This window comes from Phyllobates terribilis, unplaced genomic scaffold (assembly GCF_046119375.1).
Source record: "Phyllobates terribilis strain yellow unplaced genomic scaffold, ASM4611937v1 Scaffold_9__5_contigs__length_417890890, whole genome shotgun sequence".
Lineage (NCBI taxonomy): Eukaryota > Metazoa > Chordata > Amphibia > Anura > Dendrobatidae > Phyllobates > Phyllobates terribilis.
In genome coordinates, this window is record NW_027362769.1 from 150029058 (window position 1) to 150048863 (window position 19806).

The 19806-nt window shown below is 38.3% G+C and overlaps 1 protein-coding gene across 25 annotated transcripts in view; it reads left to right on the forward strand.

Moving 5' to 3' along the window:
- NEB (nebulin) overlaps positions 1 to 19806 on the forward strand; it is a 203011-nt gene that overhangs the window by 155114 nt on the left and 28091 nt on the right. For 18 of the 25 annotated variants that reach the window (XM_073647182.1, XM_073647185.1, XM_073647188.1 and 15 more), the window contains 15 exons: positions 331 to 435; positions 1882 to 1989; positions 2262 to 2366; positions 2456 to 2560; positions 3324 to 3428; positions 4328 to 4438; positions 5075 to 5185; positions 5899 to 6009; positions 6731 to 6832; positions 10137 to 10241; positions 11809 to 11907; positions 13162 to 13272; positions 14451 to 14555; positions 16150 to 16254; positions 19702 to 19806. In XM_073647182.1, coding sequence (XP_073503283.1) covers positions 331 to 435; positions 1882 to 1989; positions 2262 to 2366; positions 2456 to 2560; positions 3324 to 3428; positions 4328 to 4438; positions 5075 to 5185; positions 5899 to 6009; positions 6731 to 6832; positions 10137 to 10241; positions 11809 to 11907; positions 13162 to 13272; positions 14451 to 14555; positions 16150 to 16254; positions 19702 to 19806 — 1593 coding nt within the window. The remainder of the gene's footprint in view (positions 1 to 330; positions 436 to 1881; positions 1990 to 2261; positions 2367 to 2455; positions 2561 to 3323; positions 3429 to 4327; positions 4439 to 5074; positions 5186 to 5898; positions 6010 to 6730; positions 6833 to 10136; positions 10242 to 11808; positions 11908 to 13161; positions 13273 to 14450; positions 14556 to 16149; positions 16255 to 19701) is intronic. The other 7 variants (XM_073647190.1, XM_073647205.1, XM_073647191.1 and 4 more) reach the window with 2 other exon arrangements.

Consider the following 19806-nt stretch of genomic DNA (forward strand, 5'->3'; position numbering starts at 1 on the left):
TGATTCCTGCATAGTAGGTGTCCAGGGTGAAGCTGTAGTAGAAAAAAACACCTTAATATTATATAATATTTCCTAGATTTTTGTATGTTACAGCATGCAATATTATAACATACTATATTATATTACACTGCTATAGATATTTCTACACTGCACTCCCAACTGAAAACTTTAATGTTTCGATACTATACTCTAGAACATTATACCACATTATTCTATACTACATTATTATATTTCCCCTAGAAATATTTAGAAACAACATAATAATAAAACCAAATGTGAGACTAAGCTGAGAACGGTGTGCGCGGTTATGACGGTTACTTTTCTCTATAGTGGAAGTATAAGGCGCTCTATGAAAAGGAGAAGGACAAATACACAGCAGTCATAGACACGCCGGAGCACAGCCGAGCTCAGAAGGCCGGAAAGCAGATCAGTGACGTGAGTATTGGGACCTCCATGTGGGTACAGAGTATTTAAGTATATGGACTCATAGATACCAGAAGAAAATTAATGGGTTATTCGCTAATATCCCATGAGGTCTAGGGTAGATGAGTGATCACTACCCTAATTAATATCTTTTTGAGGTTTGGTTATGTGTTAATATCTAATATCTTTGGTAGTTTATGGTGGCTATGGGTTTATATATATAATATTCCTGTTGATCTAGGGTGGTAACGGGTTAATTTCCAATGTTCTTGGAAGTTTATGCTGACTGTGGGTTAATATCTAATATACTTGGTTATGGGATAATATCTAATATCCCTGGAGGATAAGGGTGGTCATGGGTTAATGTCCACTATCCCTTGAGACCAAGGGTAGTTAAGAATTAACAGCTAATAATTCCGGAGGACTGGGATGGGTATATGATATGAGGTGGTCATTGGTTAATATCCACTATGCCTGGTAGTCAAGGGTAGTTAAGAGTTAACATCTAATATTTCTGGAGGTCTAGGGTGATTATAGGTTAATAAATTATATCACAGGCGATATAGAATAATTACTTGATAATATCTAATTTGCTTGGAGGTCTAGGGTGATTATGGATAATATCCACAATTCCTGGAGGTCAATGGTAGTTAAGAGTTAACATCTAAAATTCCTGGAGGACTGGGATGGTTATGGGTTCATATCTAATATCCCAGAAGGTCTAGGATGGTTATCGGTTAATATTTAATATCCCAGGAGGTCTAGGGTGGTCATTGGTTAATATTGATTATGCCTAGAAGTCAAGGTTAGTTAAGAGCTAACATCTAATATCCCTGGAGGTCTGGGTGGTTGTAGGTTAATATATAATATCCCTGGAGGTCTGGGTGGGTGCAGGTTAATATGTAATATCCCTGGAGGTCTAGTGTGGTTTACAATTAATATTCCTGATGGTTTGGGAAGTTGATTGGATTACTGTAATTGTGGTATTTTAGGACAAGGATGGTGCTTAGAATTAAATTTTATGTAACTGGTAACTAAACTTTAAAACAAAGAAGTTTTGATATTGTTTAGTCCACATTTAATAATTTGATTCAATGGTGGCCCGTGGACTAACATCCCCGTGGTAGCATGGAGGAAGGGAAGAAAGTGCTGAGCTTATCCTTAAAGGAGTACGCACATCTCCAAGATCCTATCCCAATATGTAGTAGGTGTAATAAGAATAATATTAGCAAATATCTCTAATTAGAAATGTGATATAGTTTTTCTGATTCGCTACATCTCCTTCCTCATGTGCAGGCATTGCAGGACCTTAGGTTTCCATAGTAGAGTAGCAGAGTACTACTCTATGCTCATGTGAGATTGTTGAAAAAAAATACCATCGCTACTAAATTAGTAGTAGTTGCTGTTTAAAGTTCTGAGACAAAACAATGTTTTTTATGTTTTTTTTCACATTTGTAGATTGTTTATAAAATGGAATGGAACAAAGGCAAAGCCAAGGGCTACACCACCATCCACGACACCCCGTCACTGCTACATGCCCGCAAGGTCAAAGACAAGATCAGCGAGGTACGTGTCAACGGACTGATATTTGTTCTAGAGTCATAAACTGGCCATACAGTCAAGATAGCTGTCAACCAAATGTTCATCCAAGTGATGGCTATTCCCCCCGACGCCACCAAAAACATGAATGATGGACTTGGCCAAGTGTGCATTTTTTCTTGTCAATGGGGAAAGAGGGATAAGTTATAGCCAGACTCCTCTAACAGCAGCTTACCTAGAATTATGACACATTTTTGCCAAGATCTCAGCATACATACACATATTTTTGTCTTTCACAGCTGAAATATAAAGAACTGTATGAGAAGAGCAGAGGACACTGCACCATGGTGGCCGATGCCGTTCAGATCAAGACGGCCAAAGAAGCCTACAAGTCCATTAGCAACGTCAGTAGCCCATCTATTAACTCTCATATTAGTCTGTGCCTTCCTTATACGGAGTATTAATAATCTACATTTCTCCTGATTTCGTTTAGCTGGATTATAAGAAGAGGTACGAAGCAACAAAGGCGCAGTGGCAATGGACGGTCGACAGACCTGACTTCTTGCAGAACGCAAAATGCTCATTGCAGCAGAGTGACGTAAGCAGCTTATTCTTGAAGGCGTTGATTTCTTATTAATGCTAAGGAAATGTTACAATTGGAAAATTTTGTCAATATTGACAGGAAAAAAAAAATTACACAAAGTCCCCGATCTGTTGTGAGACATTTTAATCGAAAAATTTAAGATAATAAGTTGTATTGTTGATCAGCACTTGCCACCTGTCTTGACATTTCTGTTATTAAATGGTAGTATTTTTCATGAGCTAACCATTCCGGTGCTTCTTTTCCGGGAACTCTATATTGTTCCATTCCTCAGTTGTTCTTCCTGGAAATTTATATAACTAAATTGGGACTTTCTAGTTAGAGCTGTGTGCCTACACAGGATGACACTATCCATTCAGTGCTGTCAGACTGTGTAAGAACACGCCTAAGAGGAACGGTTATTCACAGTTTTTAGGAGGAGTAACAGATGAACAGATAAACAGCAACCCCCCCCCCCCTAAGCCCCACCCCCCAAAAAAAAACATTCTTTCAAAATAGCTATTATACGGGAAATACTAGTATAGATTAAAGATCAGTTAAGAAAGTTAACAGGTTCACTTCAACTAATCAGAGTTGATCTGGACTGATGTCAGGGTCAACTGGGTCTCTGGGTTCAATTGTGATGTGAGTAAAGCTGAAGGTGTCTATCTGTATGTTAATTCTTGTGAGATAGATATATATATACATATATATATATATATATATATATATATATATATATATATATATATATATATAATTTATCTATTTTTCATTTCAGTATGAGTACAAACTGGACAAAGAGTTCCAAAAAGGATGCAAGCTCTCAGTCACTAATGACTTGGACACTGTCCTGGCTCTCAAGAACGCAGAAATGAACAGTAATGTGAGTAATTAACTGAAAATCTGAACCTGGGTGAGAGGCCTGTCCTTTATCATAGTTTCTCTTAAGATGACCATTCACATGGGGCAGCTGTCAATTTGTTTTTTCTGCAAACAAAAGGATTGGAAATTCCAACTGCACAATCCATCTCATCCCTGAAGAAGAGTAGGGAGATTCCCGTTCACATGGGACGGTCGACCAATTCTACCAAAATCAGCAGGTTCAGACAACTTTCTGACTTTAATGGGGGGATTTACAGAAGAGAATCAGGGTTGCGCATTTGATAAAGTAAAAATTATTATTAACCTCTAAATCCCCTCTGAACCATAGACAGAAATGGTAAAAAGATGATTGCCTGCAGCCACCACTAGGGGGAGATTAGAAGCTTACTGCATACATTTTTATTACTGAATGCAATGTACATGCTGTATGCAGTAAGCTCCTCAGCTCCCCCTAGCAGTGAATGCAGGCAGAGAGAGTTTGAAATGTAACTGCACTTTCACAAAAGTTTTGGCTTGTCCTAGAAACATGTCTGAAGGTCCCATCTGACTCTATATAGAGATGTATTAAGACAATAAATGGAAATTCTCATAATTCTCTTATAATGTGATAGCATGGTGCTAGGATATGATATGACTTTGCGATAAGTGTTGGTTAGATCTCTAGTACCCAAACAATCCCGAGAGTGAACAGCCTGAACCTATCCACTGAAATCGGGCTGTAATGGCATGTCCAGGACATATACCATCACTTTCTAAGATGTGAATACTCCTTTAACTGAATTTTAGATTGATTAGATAAAAAATTGTGATGAAGGGCAGACATTTAAGTCTCAGCTCTCCGCACGTCACATCTATGTCTCTCGTCTAAGTGCAGTTTTGGTGTTTTTTGTGGCTTTGCAGGTGAAATATAAGAAGAAGTATGAGAAAGGAACGTACCAAGGAGAATTTGGAGTTGTTCCAGATACACCCCAGATCATCCATGCCAAATCTGTCAGCTCTCTTATATCTGACGTAAGTTCTTGCCAGATAGCGTCAAAGTAATTTCACCACGGTTTCAAATCAAAAACATTTAATGGGGTTCTCCAGTGAAGGCAAGCTACCGCCTATCCACGGGATAGGTGATAACTTATAGATCTTGGGGGTCCGACCATTGGGATCGGCACAACAAGAAACTTTTAACCCCAGTATAATGGAGTTAAGGTGCACAATTTTGACCACCGCTTTATTCATTTTCTATGGGGCAGCTCTCGAGAGCCCATTGTGAATGAATAGTAGCCAAGTTCTTAAGAAATAATATATTATTTATTTCCTGATTATTCTGCTAATTTTACAATTATTTTGAACTTTATGATTACTATTTTAATGGTATATACAAAAACAACTTAAGATCAGATTTGGGCACCACTGAACCCTTCAACCAACGTACAAAGCTTTTATTAGTGGATGCCAACAATTTGCCTTTAGGTCTGAAACTTTGCACCAATTCAATTTATAATATAACAGTATAGGAGAGCACTTATTTTTTGACTTGATAAATTGTCTAATTCTGGTTGCCAGTGCCCACCACTAGGGGGAGCTAACAGTGTATGGATGTATACAGGTAAAATTAACCTGCTGGAAATAAAACTGTATTTTCTCTATTTCCAGAACAAATACAAGGAACTAGGGAAGAAGCAGCTGCCACATGGCTCCTTCACTACCCTGCCCGAGACACGGGACACGGCTCATGTCAAAGAAGTGACTAAGATTGTTAGTCAGGTGAGTGCGGAAGTTATGGGACTTTTTTGATTGGTAATTATGGAGTATGGAGGGTTATTCAGATGACTATAGAATGTTTGTTAGGGTTCACAATCATTTGCATGGAAAAATTTTAAATATAAAAAGTCCCAGAAAACACCTTTAAAGGGGTTGTCTATTCCTGAATCTTCTGGAGCGCAGCGCTCCCCTGCATCCCGGCTTCTGTTTGCTGGGAGGCAGTTTTGACAGTTCGGGTCATCGCCATCAGTATGCTGCGGGCCTGATTAGTGCACTCTAAAACTGGAGGAGCGCAAAGGCACGGAAGCTGGTTGAATATGGATGGGTTCAGACCAGCGATTGCAAGCTCTATAGTCAAGAGCTTGTAAGCGCTGAGCTCATCGCTTAAGAGTCCGGCCAGAGGCGGATGTTTGCCTAGCCAAAAGGATTGAAAATCCTTCCATTCTTAACAACAGTAAAGATTTTTAATAAAAGACTGATTGCAAAGTTGCTTGTTTTAAAAAACATTTTACAATTTTACCTATTTAAGAAGATGAAGTCACATTTTTACGCCTGTAACCAACTCCAAGGGTAGCCACAAAAGCAGCGATGCAACTGGCTACCATGGGTCTACCAGGAAAATGATTAATAGAGAGTCAATACCAATATTTATAGAGCTTATATATCTTATTTGTTGCTTTTTATGTAATTGTGTCCGAATTACTCAATACTTTTAGAAACAATATAAAGAAAAGTTCCAGAAGGAGAAAGGCAAGTCCAACTACGCCAACATGCAGGAACCACCTGAGGTGAAACATGCAATGGAAGTCGCCAAGGCCCAAAGTAATGTAAGTAAAAGTTGTACGAGTCCGATAAATGGGCAGTAAGGGCCCGTGGTTTGAGCACCTCACGGCCTATACCTGTTTTACTTGATTGCTAGCCCATTGGGTCGATATTAGATACTGTATGGTGGGAGATTTGCTGCATAGTTTGGTTTAGGAAAATGGTACATTATTGATACATGCGACATTTTGGCTCATTAGGTATCGACAAATTCATATCATGGTGGCATGAGCTAACTAAAGGCAGCACAAGAAGACAAAAAAATCTAAAAGATGGAGGAGGCTACAAAAAGGAGGCCTCCAGTTCTCTTGTTGGGCAGCTCTGTTGGCTACAATTCTGTAAAAGTTGAATAATAGTTTATAATTAGTGATGAGCGAGTATGTTCAGTTAAACCCTTTCGCCGAGTATGCTCGGCCGAGCACCGAGTATTTATAGAATGCTCGGGCTTTAAGTTTTCGTCGCTCTGTGAACATGATTTGCAACTGTTTGACAGATTTAATACATGTGAGGAATGCTGGAAAAACAGGCATTCCTCACATGTATTAAATCTGTCAAACAGTCGCAAATCATGTTCACGGAGCGATGAACACTTAAAGCCCGAGCATTCTATAAATACTCGGTGCTCGGCCGAGTATACTCGGCGAAAGGGTTAACCGAACATACTTGCTCATCACTATTTATAATGTTTTGTCGCTGGTAATTCTACATCATACATGTCTTTTGCAGGTCTCATACAAGAAAGATGCCAAAGCTCATCTCAATTACACGACCATTGTTGATAGACCCGACATTAAGAAAGCAACAGAGGTGGCCAAACTGGTCAGCGATGTGAGTACTCAGGTTTTATATGGTTACTGGTACAGGGTTGAATCTTCCTACAATACACACGTGGTCAAAATTGTTGGTACCCCTCGTTTAATGAAAGAAAAGCCCACAATGATCACAGAAATAACTTCAATCTGACAAAAGTAATAATAAATTAAAAATCTATGAAAATGAACAAATGAAAGTCAGACATTGCTTTTCAACCCTGCTTCCACAGAATTTCTAAAAAAATTAAACTCATGAAATAGGCCTGGACAGAAATGATGGTACCCCTGAAACTAATGTGACAAAAGGGACATGATAAATCAAGTTGTGTCCACTAATTAGCATCACAGGTGTCTACAATCTTGTAATCAGTCAGTGGGTCTGTATATAGGGCTACAGATACTCACTGTGCTGTTTGGTGACATGGTGTGTACCACACTCAACATGGACCAGAGGAAGCAAAGGAAAGAGTTGTCTCAGGAGATTAGAAAGAAAATTATAGACAAGAATGTTACAGGTAAAGGTAATAAGACCATCTCCAAGCAGCTTGATGTTCCTGTGACTACAGTTGCACATATTATTCATAAATATAAGATCCATGGGACTGTAGCCAACCTCCCTGGACGTGGCTGCAGGAGTAAAATCGATGACAAATCAAAGAGACGGATAATACGAATGGTAACAAAAGAGCCCAGGAAAACTTCTAAAGAGATTAAAGGTGAACTTTAAGCTCAAGGAACATCAGTGTCAGATTGCACCATCCGTCGTTGTTTGTTCCTAAGTGGACTTCATGGGAGACGACCAAGGAGAACACCTTGTTAAAAAAAAATCATAAAAAAAACAGACTGGAATTTGCCAAACTAGATGTTGACAAGCCAAAAATCTATGGGAGAATGTCCTATGGACAGATGAAACAAAAATGGAAGTTTTTGACAAGGCACATCAGCTCTATGTTCACAGATGGAAATATGAAGCATATCAAGAAAAGAACACTGTCCCTACTGTGAAACATGGAGGAGGCTCTGTTATGTTCTGGGGCTGCTTTGCTGCATCTGGCACAGGGTGTCTTGAATCTGTGCAGGGTACAATGAAATCTCAAGACTATCAAGGGATTCTAGAGAGAAATGTGCTGCCCAGTGTCAGAAAGCTTGGTCTCAGTCGCAGGTTATGGGTCTTGCAACAGGATAATGACCCAAAACACACAGTTAAAAACACCCAAGAATGGACTATTCTGAAGTGGCCTTCTATGAGCCCTGACCTAAATCCTATTGAGCATCTTTGGAAAGAGCTGAAACATGCTGTCTGGAAAAGGCAACCTTCAAACACGAGACAACTGGAGCAGTTTGCTCATGAGGAGTGGCCAAAATACCTGTCGAGAGGTCCAGAAGTCTCATTGACAGTTACAGGAATCGTTTGATTGCAGTGATTGCCTCAAAAGGTTGTTCAACAAAGTATTAAGTTAAGAAGAACCATCATTTCTGTCCAGACCTATTTCAAGAGTTTAATTTATTAAAAAAATTCTGTGGAAGCAGAAAAGCAATGTCTGACTTTCATTTGTTCATTTTCATAGATTTTTAATTTATTATTACTTTTGTCAGATTCAAGATATTTCTGTGATCATTGTGGGTTTTTCTTTCATTAAACGAGGGGTACCAACAATTTTGACCACGTGTGTATATACAGTACAGACCAAAAGTTTGGACACACCTTCTCATTTAAAGATTTTTCTGTATTTTCATGACTATGAAAATTGTACATTCACACTGAAGGCATCAAAACTATGAATTAACACATGTGGAATTATATACTTAACAAAAAAGTGTGAAACAACTGAAAGTATGTCTTATATTCTAGGTTCTTCAAAGTAGCCACCTTTTGCTTTGATGACTGCTTTGCACACTCTTGGCATTCACTTGATGAGCTTCAAGAGGTAGTTACCGGAAATGGTTTTCACTTCACAGGTGTGCCCCGTCAGGTTTAATAAGTGGGATTTCTTGCCTTATAAATGGGGTTGGGACCATCAGTTGTGTTGTGCAGAAGTCAGGTGGATACACAGCTGATAGTCCTACTAAATAGACTGTTAGAATTTGTATTATAGCAAGAAAAAAGCAGCTATGTAAAGAAAAACGAGTGGCCATCATTACTTTAAGAAATGAAGGTCAGTCAGTCCGAAAAATTGGGAAAACTTTGAAAGTGTCCCCAAGTGCAGTTGCAAAAACCATCAAGCGCTACAAAGAAACTGGCTCACATAAGGACCGCCCCAGGAAAGGAAGACCAAGAGTCACCTCTGCTTCTGAGGATAAGTTTATCCGAGTCAGCAGCCTCAGAAATCGCAGGTTAACAGCAGCTCAGATTAGAGACCAGGTCAATGCCACACAGAGTTCTAGCAGCAGACACATCTCTTCAACAACTGTTAAGAGGAGACTTTGTGCAGCAGGCCTTCATGGTAAAATAGCTGCAAGGAAACCACTGCTAAGGACAGGCAACAAGCAGAAGAGACTAGTTTGGGCTAAAGAACACAAGGAATGGACATTAGACCAATGGAAATCTGTGCTTTGGTCTAATGAGTCCAAATTGAGATATTTGTGCAACGCAGAAAAGGTGAACGGATGGACTCTACATGCCTGGTTCCCACCGTGAAGCATGGAGGAGGAGGTGTGATGGTGTGGGGGTGCTTTGCTGGTGACACTCTTGGGGATTTATTCAAAATTGAAGGCATACTGAACCAGTATGGCTACCACAGCATCTTGCAGCAGCTTGCTATTCCATCCGGTTTGCGTTTAGTTGGACCATCATTTATTTTTCAACAGGACAATGACCCCAAACACACCTCCAGGCAGTGTAAGGGCTATTTGACCAAGATGGAGAGTGATGGGGTGCTACGCCAAATGACCTGGCCTCCACAGTCACCAGACCTGAACCCAATCGAGATGGTTTGGGGTGAGCTGGACCGCAGAGTGAAGGCAAAAGGGCCAACAAGTGCTAAGCATCTCTGGGAACTCCTTCAAGATTGTTGGAAGACCATTTCCGGTGACTACCTCTTGAAGCTCATCAAGAAAATGCCAAGAGTGTGCAAAGCAGTCATCAAAGCAAAAGGTGGCTACTTTGAAGAACCTAGAATATAAGACATATTTTCAGTTGTTTCACACTTTTTTGTTAAGTATATAATTCCACATGTGTTATTTCATAGTTTTGATGCCTTCAGTGTGAATGTACAATTTTCATAGTCATGAAAATACAGAAAAATCTTTAAATGAGAAGGTGTGTCCAAACTTTTGGTCTGTACTGTATATATAAATATCATACTCAATTTTTCCTTTAGATCCAGTACAAAGCTAAAGCCCGTGAAGAAGCTGGCCGCGGGATCACCACTCTGGGGCGACCAGATATTGAATTAGCCCAAGAAGTATCCAAACTTACAAGCCAAGTAAGATCTAATGGGACATTAATATAGTAATAACCACATTGGGAAGCCTGTCTAAAGGCTAAAAATGAAATTAAAGAGTTGAGCTATCTGAGGAACACGTACTATAGATATTTCCACTATTGTATATAACATCATAACTGGCACTTACATCATAACTGGGAATTACTGGTCTTATTAACCAGCTGTGGCTTATAGATCTGAATAATGAGAGTTTTATTGGCCTTCCTTACATCAGCCATGATGCTTTACACTAGTACATATGGAAAAAAAATGGCTGCTTTCTTCCATGATCAGTACCTCTCTTTATAGGCTGTGACTGATACTGTATCTCAACCCTATTGAAGTGAATGGAGCTGAGCTGCAATACCAGACACTGCCCATGGACCAAGGTGGTGCTGTTTTTTGGAAGCTGCTAATTAGTTTTAATCTCATACAATTTGGTTTGAGTATTTAACATGAGTTTTGGACCTTGCTGGATCTGTAGTTTTATACATAGAAGAATTATAGTTACTGTATAGCTTTGCTATACACACATATGTGTATACATAGTGTATATAGCACAGTCCTTATGTGTGAACAAGTTGCAGCACACTTCAGCTCCTCCTGAGCTGAAGTTCCACAGTTTGGAGTCTTGCCACAGAAAAAAAAAACAGTGACTGAGCATTTAACCTTGCTCAGCCACACCCTGAGGTGGAGATATGATGAATGACCTCCCACCGTTCACAATGGTCATTCACAAAAAAAAACTCCCTTTGAACATGGTGGTTTAACCCCCGACACATAACATGCTGGAGGAAATTGTAGGTTTAGTTCACTAAGGCTAATAACTGTAGTGAAACATATCTCCCTTCACATACTTCACCAGTGACTCTGTCACAGTATATATATATGGATGGTGATTTCAAAACTCGCCATGTATATATTTTAGAGTTGCGCAAAAAGATTTACAGGATTCTGGTTCAGTGGCGGCCACATCGGTAGTCTGTGACTTCCAGACGACAACCCTAAGAACCTGCCTCTACATGCTAGTATCCCCGGTGCCTCTTCTGATAACTGGGTTCTGCGCAACATCATGCTGCCTGGCGCCACAGGACTCTGGTCAGGTGGCCACTCACTACCTACTGCAGGTGGACAAGGGTACAGTTAACCTTTTGGGTCAACTCTAATCTGTCTATCCTCAGATCTCTATCTCATATCTATCATCTATCTATCTCATATCTATCTATTTCATATCTATCATATATCTATCTCATATCTATCTATTTCATATCTATCATATATCTATCTCATATCTATCTATCTATCTCATCTGAATGTTGATTTCAAATAACTATGGATATTCGTGTTTATTCTTATCCCAGATTTTACCTCTCTGCAGTGCATAGGGTAAAATATATGGTGAATCCGCAGCACAATCCGCTTTTAGCCTTTACACTTTATCCTTATTAACTTGCCTTTGTTTTCACTCATGTTTCGAGGGGCGGCAGCAACTAGTGCTCCAACGTCCTCTGAGGCTTGTGGAGACTTAACATGCTTTGCTAATCCAATGTTTTGCTGCATATTGTAGGCTGAGTATACCAAAGGAAAGCTGTGGGGCCATGGAGCGGCGTCTTATGACACTCCCATCATGCGGACACTTAAGAAAGCTAATGACCTCACTAGTACCGTAAGATGAGCATGTCCATCAGTGACTTGTATGCTGCATCCACTGTGCTCCATTTATTTAATTTTTTATAAATATAAAACATTCCGTGCAAGATTTTTTTTTAAATGTAAGACAACGGCAGTTTTCTCCTTAAAACACTCTGAAAATTACATTTGGAAAAAAAACATAAACAGAGCAAAAAAACTAACAAACTGCAAAAACAGCACATAAAAATGCATCATGTAATACACCCTTAGACCTCAGACAGATTGTACAGAAATGATGCTGTTTAAGGTCCGAATGGAAGACCGGTTCCATTGAACTTTACTTACAGGTGGAGTGAAATCAGTTCAGCAACACTTTGGAGAGTGTTACATCGGAATACAAACAGTTAAAAAAAGAGTATTGTATGCCAAAATGAGGTCTATAGACTATTAATTCATTTATGCTACCGTGTGTTTTAATGGGAAACTGCTTCTTTGTAACAGAAAATTGATGGCCAAGTGGTCGTAGTGCATGCCGGATTATGAGCAGCCTTAAAAAAAAAGAAAAAAAAACTTATTGTACATCAACGTATTGACTTCATTCACTATCTGTGTGGCCTAAAAATGAGTTTGTGGGAAGTTCCGACTTTTTTTTTTTGTGACGTATGACATCCAAATTGTGGCTCCCCAGCTGTTGGGAAACTACTACTCCCAGCATGCTTAGAGGTATAGCTTCCCAACAGACGGAGAGACACAGGTTCATAGTGTAAGAAAAATGAATCATTTATAGTACTCTTATGAACGGGCTAGGCGGTATGATTTATTTTGTTATTTTTTATAAAATCCATCTATATTTTTGGTAACTTTTTATATATATATATATATATATATATATATATATATATATATATATATAATATAAATATATAATTCTCACATCTGTTGCAATTGAGAACTTCCCCCTGAAATATTTGTCATAAAGATTAATTAGACCTCAAAATTTCCAAACTTTTTTTTGGAACAGAAAACTTTTGCAGCTGATTTAATGTCCAAATTCTGGCAAACAATGCACTTAATTTTTGCCCTTTTTCTCATCTATCCCACCCTTTTTTTTAATGTATTCATAGGTTTATGATTTGGAGCATGATTCTGAAAGAGTATTACAATTCTCGTTTCTTGTCCAGTTATTATTTTGGTTATCTTTATTTTAGGTGTTTCCACCTATTAAAAATATAGAAATTGTGTTCACAGTTATCTGGATTTATTTTATATTTATGACAATTTTTAACAGGTGAAGTACAAGGAAAACTTTGCAAAAGACAAGGGCAAGAAACCTCAGTATGACCTCAAGGAGGCCAAAATTTACCAGACTTTCAAAGACGCACATACTCTTGCCAGTGAGGTAAGGTAGAAGACATACTTGCCAAGTTTTACCGCAGGCCTTCTAGGAGGTTCCTGATTGGGAATTTTCCCTAACAAACCATTAATTCAGACCACATTTCCTTCCACATCTCCTTTACTCCATATTTTCCACCCAATGAATATGTGTTTGGGTGCCAGGGCTTCATTTGATAATGGAGCATCCTTGCTTTACACAGAAGCACTGCTTTGCCGGGTGCCCAGGAAATTTGCCATCGCGGAGAGAGGTCTCCTCTTTTTCTGGGAACGTCCCATATATTCTAAATATATTATTTTTATTAAAATAAAACATGGGCCTAATTTAATAAAGAGGTCTTGACAAAAACACGAATCCTCCTAATTTTGATTTTCAAGGGACTTTTAAGAAATAATGAAAGCTTAAAGAGGTATTCCCATCTCCAAGATCCTATCCCAATATGTAGTAGGTGTAATAATAATAATAATATTAGCAAATATCTCCAATTAGAAATGTAGTATAGTTCTCCTGATTCGCTATGCCACTTACCCCATGTGCAGGGCATTGCATTAGTTAGCTGTTAGTTGTCTTAACCATGGATACCCTACACATGGGGTAAGAGACATAGCTAATCAGAAGAATTATATCATATTTCTAATTGGAGGTATTTGCTAATATTATTATTTTTATTACACCTACTACTTATTGGGGATAGGATCTTGAAAATGGAAATACCCCTTAATGCTCTGCCCATTTTATTTTCTCTTGGATAGTTTTGATAAATTAGTCCTGGTACTATTAAAAAAAAAAAGTTAATTTCATTGCCATATAAAAAATAATAGATCTTATGTATTTATTTTTAGTTTAATATATATATATATTTTATATTAGGCCAGATACTATTACAAAATGTTAATTTCATTGCATTATAAAAAAATAATAAATTGTATGTATTTATTTTTAGTTTAATATATATTTTACATTAGGCAAGATACTGTTAAAAAATGTTAATTTCATTGCCTTATAGAAAAAAAAAGTATTTATTTTTAGTTTTCTATGAATATTTTGTATTAGGCCAAACACTATAAAAAAATTGACTTCATTGCCTAAAATATAAATAAAAAAAACATAATTTTATGTATTTATTTATTTTTAGTTTTCTATATATTTTATGTTAAATAATGTTCTTTATCTATTGCCTATAGGTTAAATATAAGGCTGACCTTAAGAAGCTTCACAAACCAGTGACCGATATGGCGGAATCCTTGAACATGCAACATATCACTAGCACAAGCAAACTATCAAGTGACGTAAGTGCCAGACCAGAAATAATCTCTTTAACTCAATAATTCTCACTCCTCTTCTTCCTGCTGTAACTGATAAAACTAATCGTCCTGCTTCTCATCTTGGGCATCAGTTGGTAGCTATCCTTTCCTTTTCTTTTTTTTTTTACTGACTTAAACTCCCATACAGCTCACTTCTAGAAATTAATATAGCTAAGCTCACATTAAAGCTCAAACTTGAAGCAAATCTCCACCTTTTAACACCATGTGGCATTTAGGTCCAAAATTCTGCGCTGATTAACTCCTAATATATGCTTATAGCGCTCAGAGTTTAATTTTTCTGATACAGAGCTCCAAACCTTGTACATAGACTGACATTTAAAACATAAATATTCTGTCTGCCTGCTGCCACCACTAGAGGGAGCTTAGGAGCTTACTGAATACAGGCTTATTGTTATTGAGTTCAATGTATAAAGCTCCTGTGCTCCCTCTAGTGGTGGATGAAGTCAGACAGAATTTTATATTCATGTAGGAAATTTGAAGCTCTATTTTAGAAAAAAAAAAAAGATCAAAAGAATAACCAGCACATCATTTTGAACTTGGTATTTAAAGCGAACTGGTCACTTGCCATGAATATGCAATTTATTTTCCGCAATGTAAATGCTGTTGTTCTCTTGAGTCTGACAATGTTTTTCTTTTGTTTCAGCGTCTCTCCGTTCCTGAGATATGACCCTCTCTTTAGAGTATATACATCTAGTCTTGATAGCTAACATGGCGTGGTCTTCATGTAGTCATCTGAAGAGAAGCGTTGAGGACCACACCCACTTGGCTAAAAATACTAGATCTACATATAAGGAAAAAGAGCCCATATCTCAAGAAAAACAACTCCAGATTCTGTAGAGCAGCGGGTAAAAAAAAGTTACATATTTAGGGCAAGTGAGCAGTCCTCTTTAAGGGTGGTCATTTACTTAAAGTTACAAAAAAAGAAGTGTAATAGTCCTTAACTCATTTCATTCTTTTATTCATAGAGATAAACTAACCACACAGAATAATATTTAATATATTTTATTATAACAAATAATATAAACCACAATGCAAATATTAATAATTCTCAATCATTAAACAATTCTGTAACCTATTTCATTTATTTATTTATTTTTTAATAATTCAGTAGTGTAACATTAGTGATTTTGGTTGGATTTCTAATCCACAGAGAAATTGTTATTTAAAAAAAAAAAAATTTCATTTATATTAAATTTTAGAATGTTAAAAAAAAAAAATTACAATTTATTTTTATGTATGTTTTTAGTGGGATCCAGCCAACCAGTATATTATATAGGATAACTGAAAAGTTTTCCTTTACTTTATACTTCTAGTATTTAGATAAATACTATGCTGTTACTATAATTTAATTATATTAATAATATTAAGCACTGCAGAATAAGTTGGCATTAATTAAAAATTAGGATTGTCATTTACATTATTTTAAAACATCTTTATTGAGTCAATTTAGTTTGGAACTTTCCTTAAAGACACATTTCTGTAAAATATCCTCGGACCCAGTAGCAGACAGATAATATGTTAGGACATGATTGAGGCAGTTTTTGACACTTCCCTTCAGTACCGGTACAAGAAGGAATATCAGAAGAGTAAGGGTCACTACCAAATGGTGCCTGATACACTTGAACAAGTTCATGTAAAGGAAGCAACTGGACTGCAGAGCATAGTAAGTTTTACATTCAACCGCCTAAAACTCTAAGTATGTTTATGATGTATTGTGTGAATTTAACATTTACAATGAAAATGTGACCTTTGATCTTTAGGCAGCATATTATAGAGCAGCAGTTGCTAAGTAAACTGATAATTTAGTGGGAAATATATCAGTATAACCTCTAACTCAAATTGTAATTCCTGGGCTTAGGAGTCCAGTGAGTGGGCTTAGGAGTCCAGTGAGTGGGCTTAGGAGTCCAGTGGGTGGGCTTAGGAGTCCAGTGGGTGGGCATAGGAGTCCAGTGGGTGGGCTTAGGAGTCCAGTGGGTGGGCATAGGAGTCCAGTGGGTATGCTTAGGAGTTCAGTGGGTGGGCTTAGGAGTCCAGTGGGTGGGCATAGGAGTCCAGTGGGTATGCTTAGGAGTCCAGTGGGTGGGCTTAGGAGTTCAGTGGGTGGGCTTAGGAGTCCAGTGGGTTGTCTTAGCATGAGCAGGAGAATCATACTCACCTTACCAATCCTCGCTTCTCCTCTTACTGATCCCCACCCGGTACCCTTTCCTATACCCCAGCCCTTCTCTTTCAGCACTGCCCAGGGCCACCACTGTCTTCATGCTTTCTCTTACACATCGATTTGGTGGAATTTTAGCCCATTCCGCCCTATAAAACAGCTTCACCTCTATTATGTCGGTGGGTTTCTCCCATGAACTGCTCGCGTCAGGTCCTTCAAAAATATTTCTGCAGAATTCAGATCAGGACTGTGACTTGGCCATTCTAAAACGTTATCCTTCTTTAACTTTTCTTTTGGATAAGGGTTCACAAACTTGTAAGCACCACTATATACAGAATCGGCTCCTTCTGTTCTATAACCTACTACTGGAAATATCCTTTGCATCAATACTGTATTAGCATTAATTAATTACCCTATTTTTCTAGCTTTATACCATATCTTGTGTACATGTCTCCCAACTTCGAGTCCATAGTGTGCTCGCTCTCCTTGAGTGCAGGAGCAGAGTCAAGCAGAGTGGCGTTTCTCCTCTATAAACCCTGGAACAGAAGAGAACGCGCTACAGTCACAGTGAGAACGCTGTGCAGATTTTGCTTTCACTATATTCAGATTTTCAAGATTCACAATAAAGATATAGTGTATGGATTAGTGATGAGCCCAAGTGCTTGTTTCTCGAGTTTGCATCGAAGGTGCTCAGGTATGCACCGAGTATCGCGGGTGCTCGAGTGAGTTGTTCGAGTCCTCGCAGCCGCATGTTTCGCAGCTGTTGGACAGCCACAAAACATGTAGTGATTGCCAGTGTTGTCATGCAATATCCGCATGTTTTGTGGCTGTCTAACAAGCGCAAAACATGCGGCCGTGGGGACTTGGACATCTCACTCGAGCACCCGCGATACTCAGAGCGTACCTGAGCACCTACGACAAACTCGAGTAACAGGCACTTGCGCTTATCGCTAATACGGATCTAATCATTTGACACAACACGCTTCAGCATCTATTTTCTGTAAGAAGGCACCAAAATTTTATAATTTACCCTGTTACAATATTTTTGCAAATTACATTTCCAGCAAAAAAATGTAAAAACAAAAAGTAAACGTTTAAAAATAACGATGTAAAATAAATCAAAGTATTGTTTCATCCTGTTTTATGTTTTCAAAATATACTTTCCTAATAAAAAATTATTTTGATTAACCAAACATGAAAAGTTGACTGCAAACTTGTAAACACTAAACACCATTTTCACCAACTGCCAAAAGTCACTTAAAACATTTTCAAATTCAAACATTCAAATTTTCTTTCCTCGCTATAAACGCCGGGGTCCTTTTTCCTACTTTTTGTTAGTTGGGAAGAAAAGTAGAACACAGAATATTGTTTCTATCAACTTTTATTTTTAACAAGGTGAAAACTGAATCATTTAAGCTTCTGTGAAATAACTATTATCAGCTTATCTGCTGCCCAGTATGTCCTAGAAAGAAAAGCTTCCCGCAGATTTTGCTTTGCTGATGAAAACTATTAGTTTTTTGGTAATTGAAAACAGTGAGGTTGTAAATGATTTGCTTGAATAGAACAGAGCATAAACCGTATTAACTAAAATATGATAGCCAACAGAAAATGGACCTTAGTTGCTCCTCAACTTTTAAATTGATGACCTAGCCTAAGAATGGTCTGATGTCACCTTCACCAATCCTAAGAATAGGTAATCTATAACAGATTGAGGAGGGGCCTGATAGCAGCCATCCCACCAATACTAAGAATGGGTCATCTATAACAGATTGGGGAGGGGCCTGATAGCAGCCATCCCACCAATACTAAGAATGGGTCATCTATAACAGATTGGGGAGGGGCCTGATAGCAGCCATCCCCACCAATCTTAAGAATGGGGCATCAATATCAGATTAGAGAAGTTCTTAGATCAGGCACCTCCACCAATCCTAAAAATGGGTCATCAATAATAGATTGTGGCAGGGTCTGACACCAGGTACCCTCACCAATCCTAAGAATGGGTCATCAATAACAGATCTGGGAGGAGGGCAGGGTCTGACACAGGTACCTTCACCTATTTGAAGAATGGGTCATCAATATTGGATTGGTGGGGTCTAACATCAAGCAACTCCGCCAATCATCTGTTCTCGGTGACAGACAGATTTTAGCAGTTGCCGGGCTGAACAGTACAGCTCCATCAACTGTGTAGTGGCTGAATACTGCCATTTGCCCCTATTCAAATGAATAGTGAATCTGCAGTACCTCACTATGGCCACCACACAGTTGATGGAGCTGTGCTGTTTAGCCCTGCAACAGCCAACATCAGGAAGTGACAAGCACCAAGAACAGCTGATCGGTGGGGGTGCTGGCCATGTGTTGGACCTCCATCGGTCTGATATTGATGACCTATGCATAGTATAGGTCATTAATATAAAAGTAGTGGAGCAACCCCCTTCTAAGTCACCAATCCACCAATAAGTCTGAATTAAACCTAGACTTTGAAAAATACTGCATTAGGCTATGGCCAGACGAACGTAGATTCTCTCATGCGAAAGATTTGGTTCTATTATGTTAATGACACTCCAATCAAACTCTGATCAGAGTTTCAGCATAGTGTGATCCGATTCTCTCGATTGAGAGAATCATAGCACAGGTGAGAAGATGGAGAACAAAATTTCTCAGCGGAAATCGCGCAGTCCGATGATTTCTACGCACCCATAGGCTTGAATGGGTGCGTGCCATCCAATCTGCGCTGCAAATCACATCATGCTACGATTTTTTTTCTCATAAAACATCGGATAGCACTCAACCGATGTATACGCTTGTGTGAGCGAGCCCTTAACGTCAGAAAATGATGAACATGTATGGAAAAATGTTTACAGTTTTTTTTAACTTATGGATTTTTTCAATAGATAACATATTTGGGATTTGCAACAATTGTTTTCTCCGCCTTTTATTATTATTTTATACAATTAGGTAAGATATAAAGAGAAGTATGAGAAAGAAAAAGGTAAAGCGATGCTGGACTTTGAGACCCCAACCTATGTGACAGCTAAAGAGGCACAACACATGCAAAGTGAG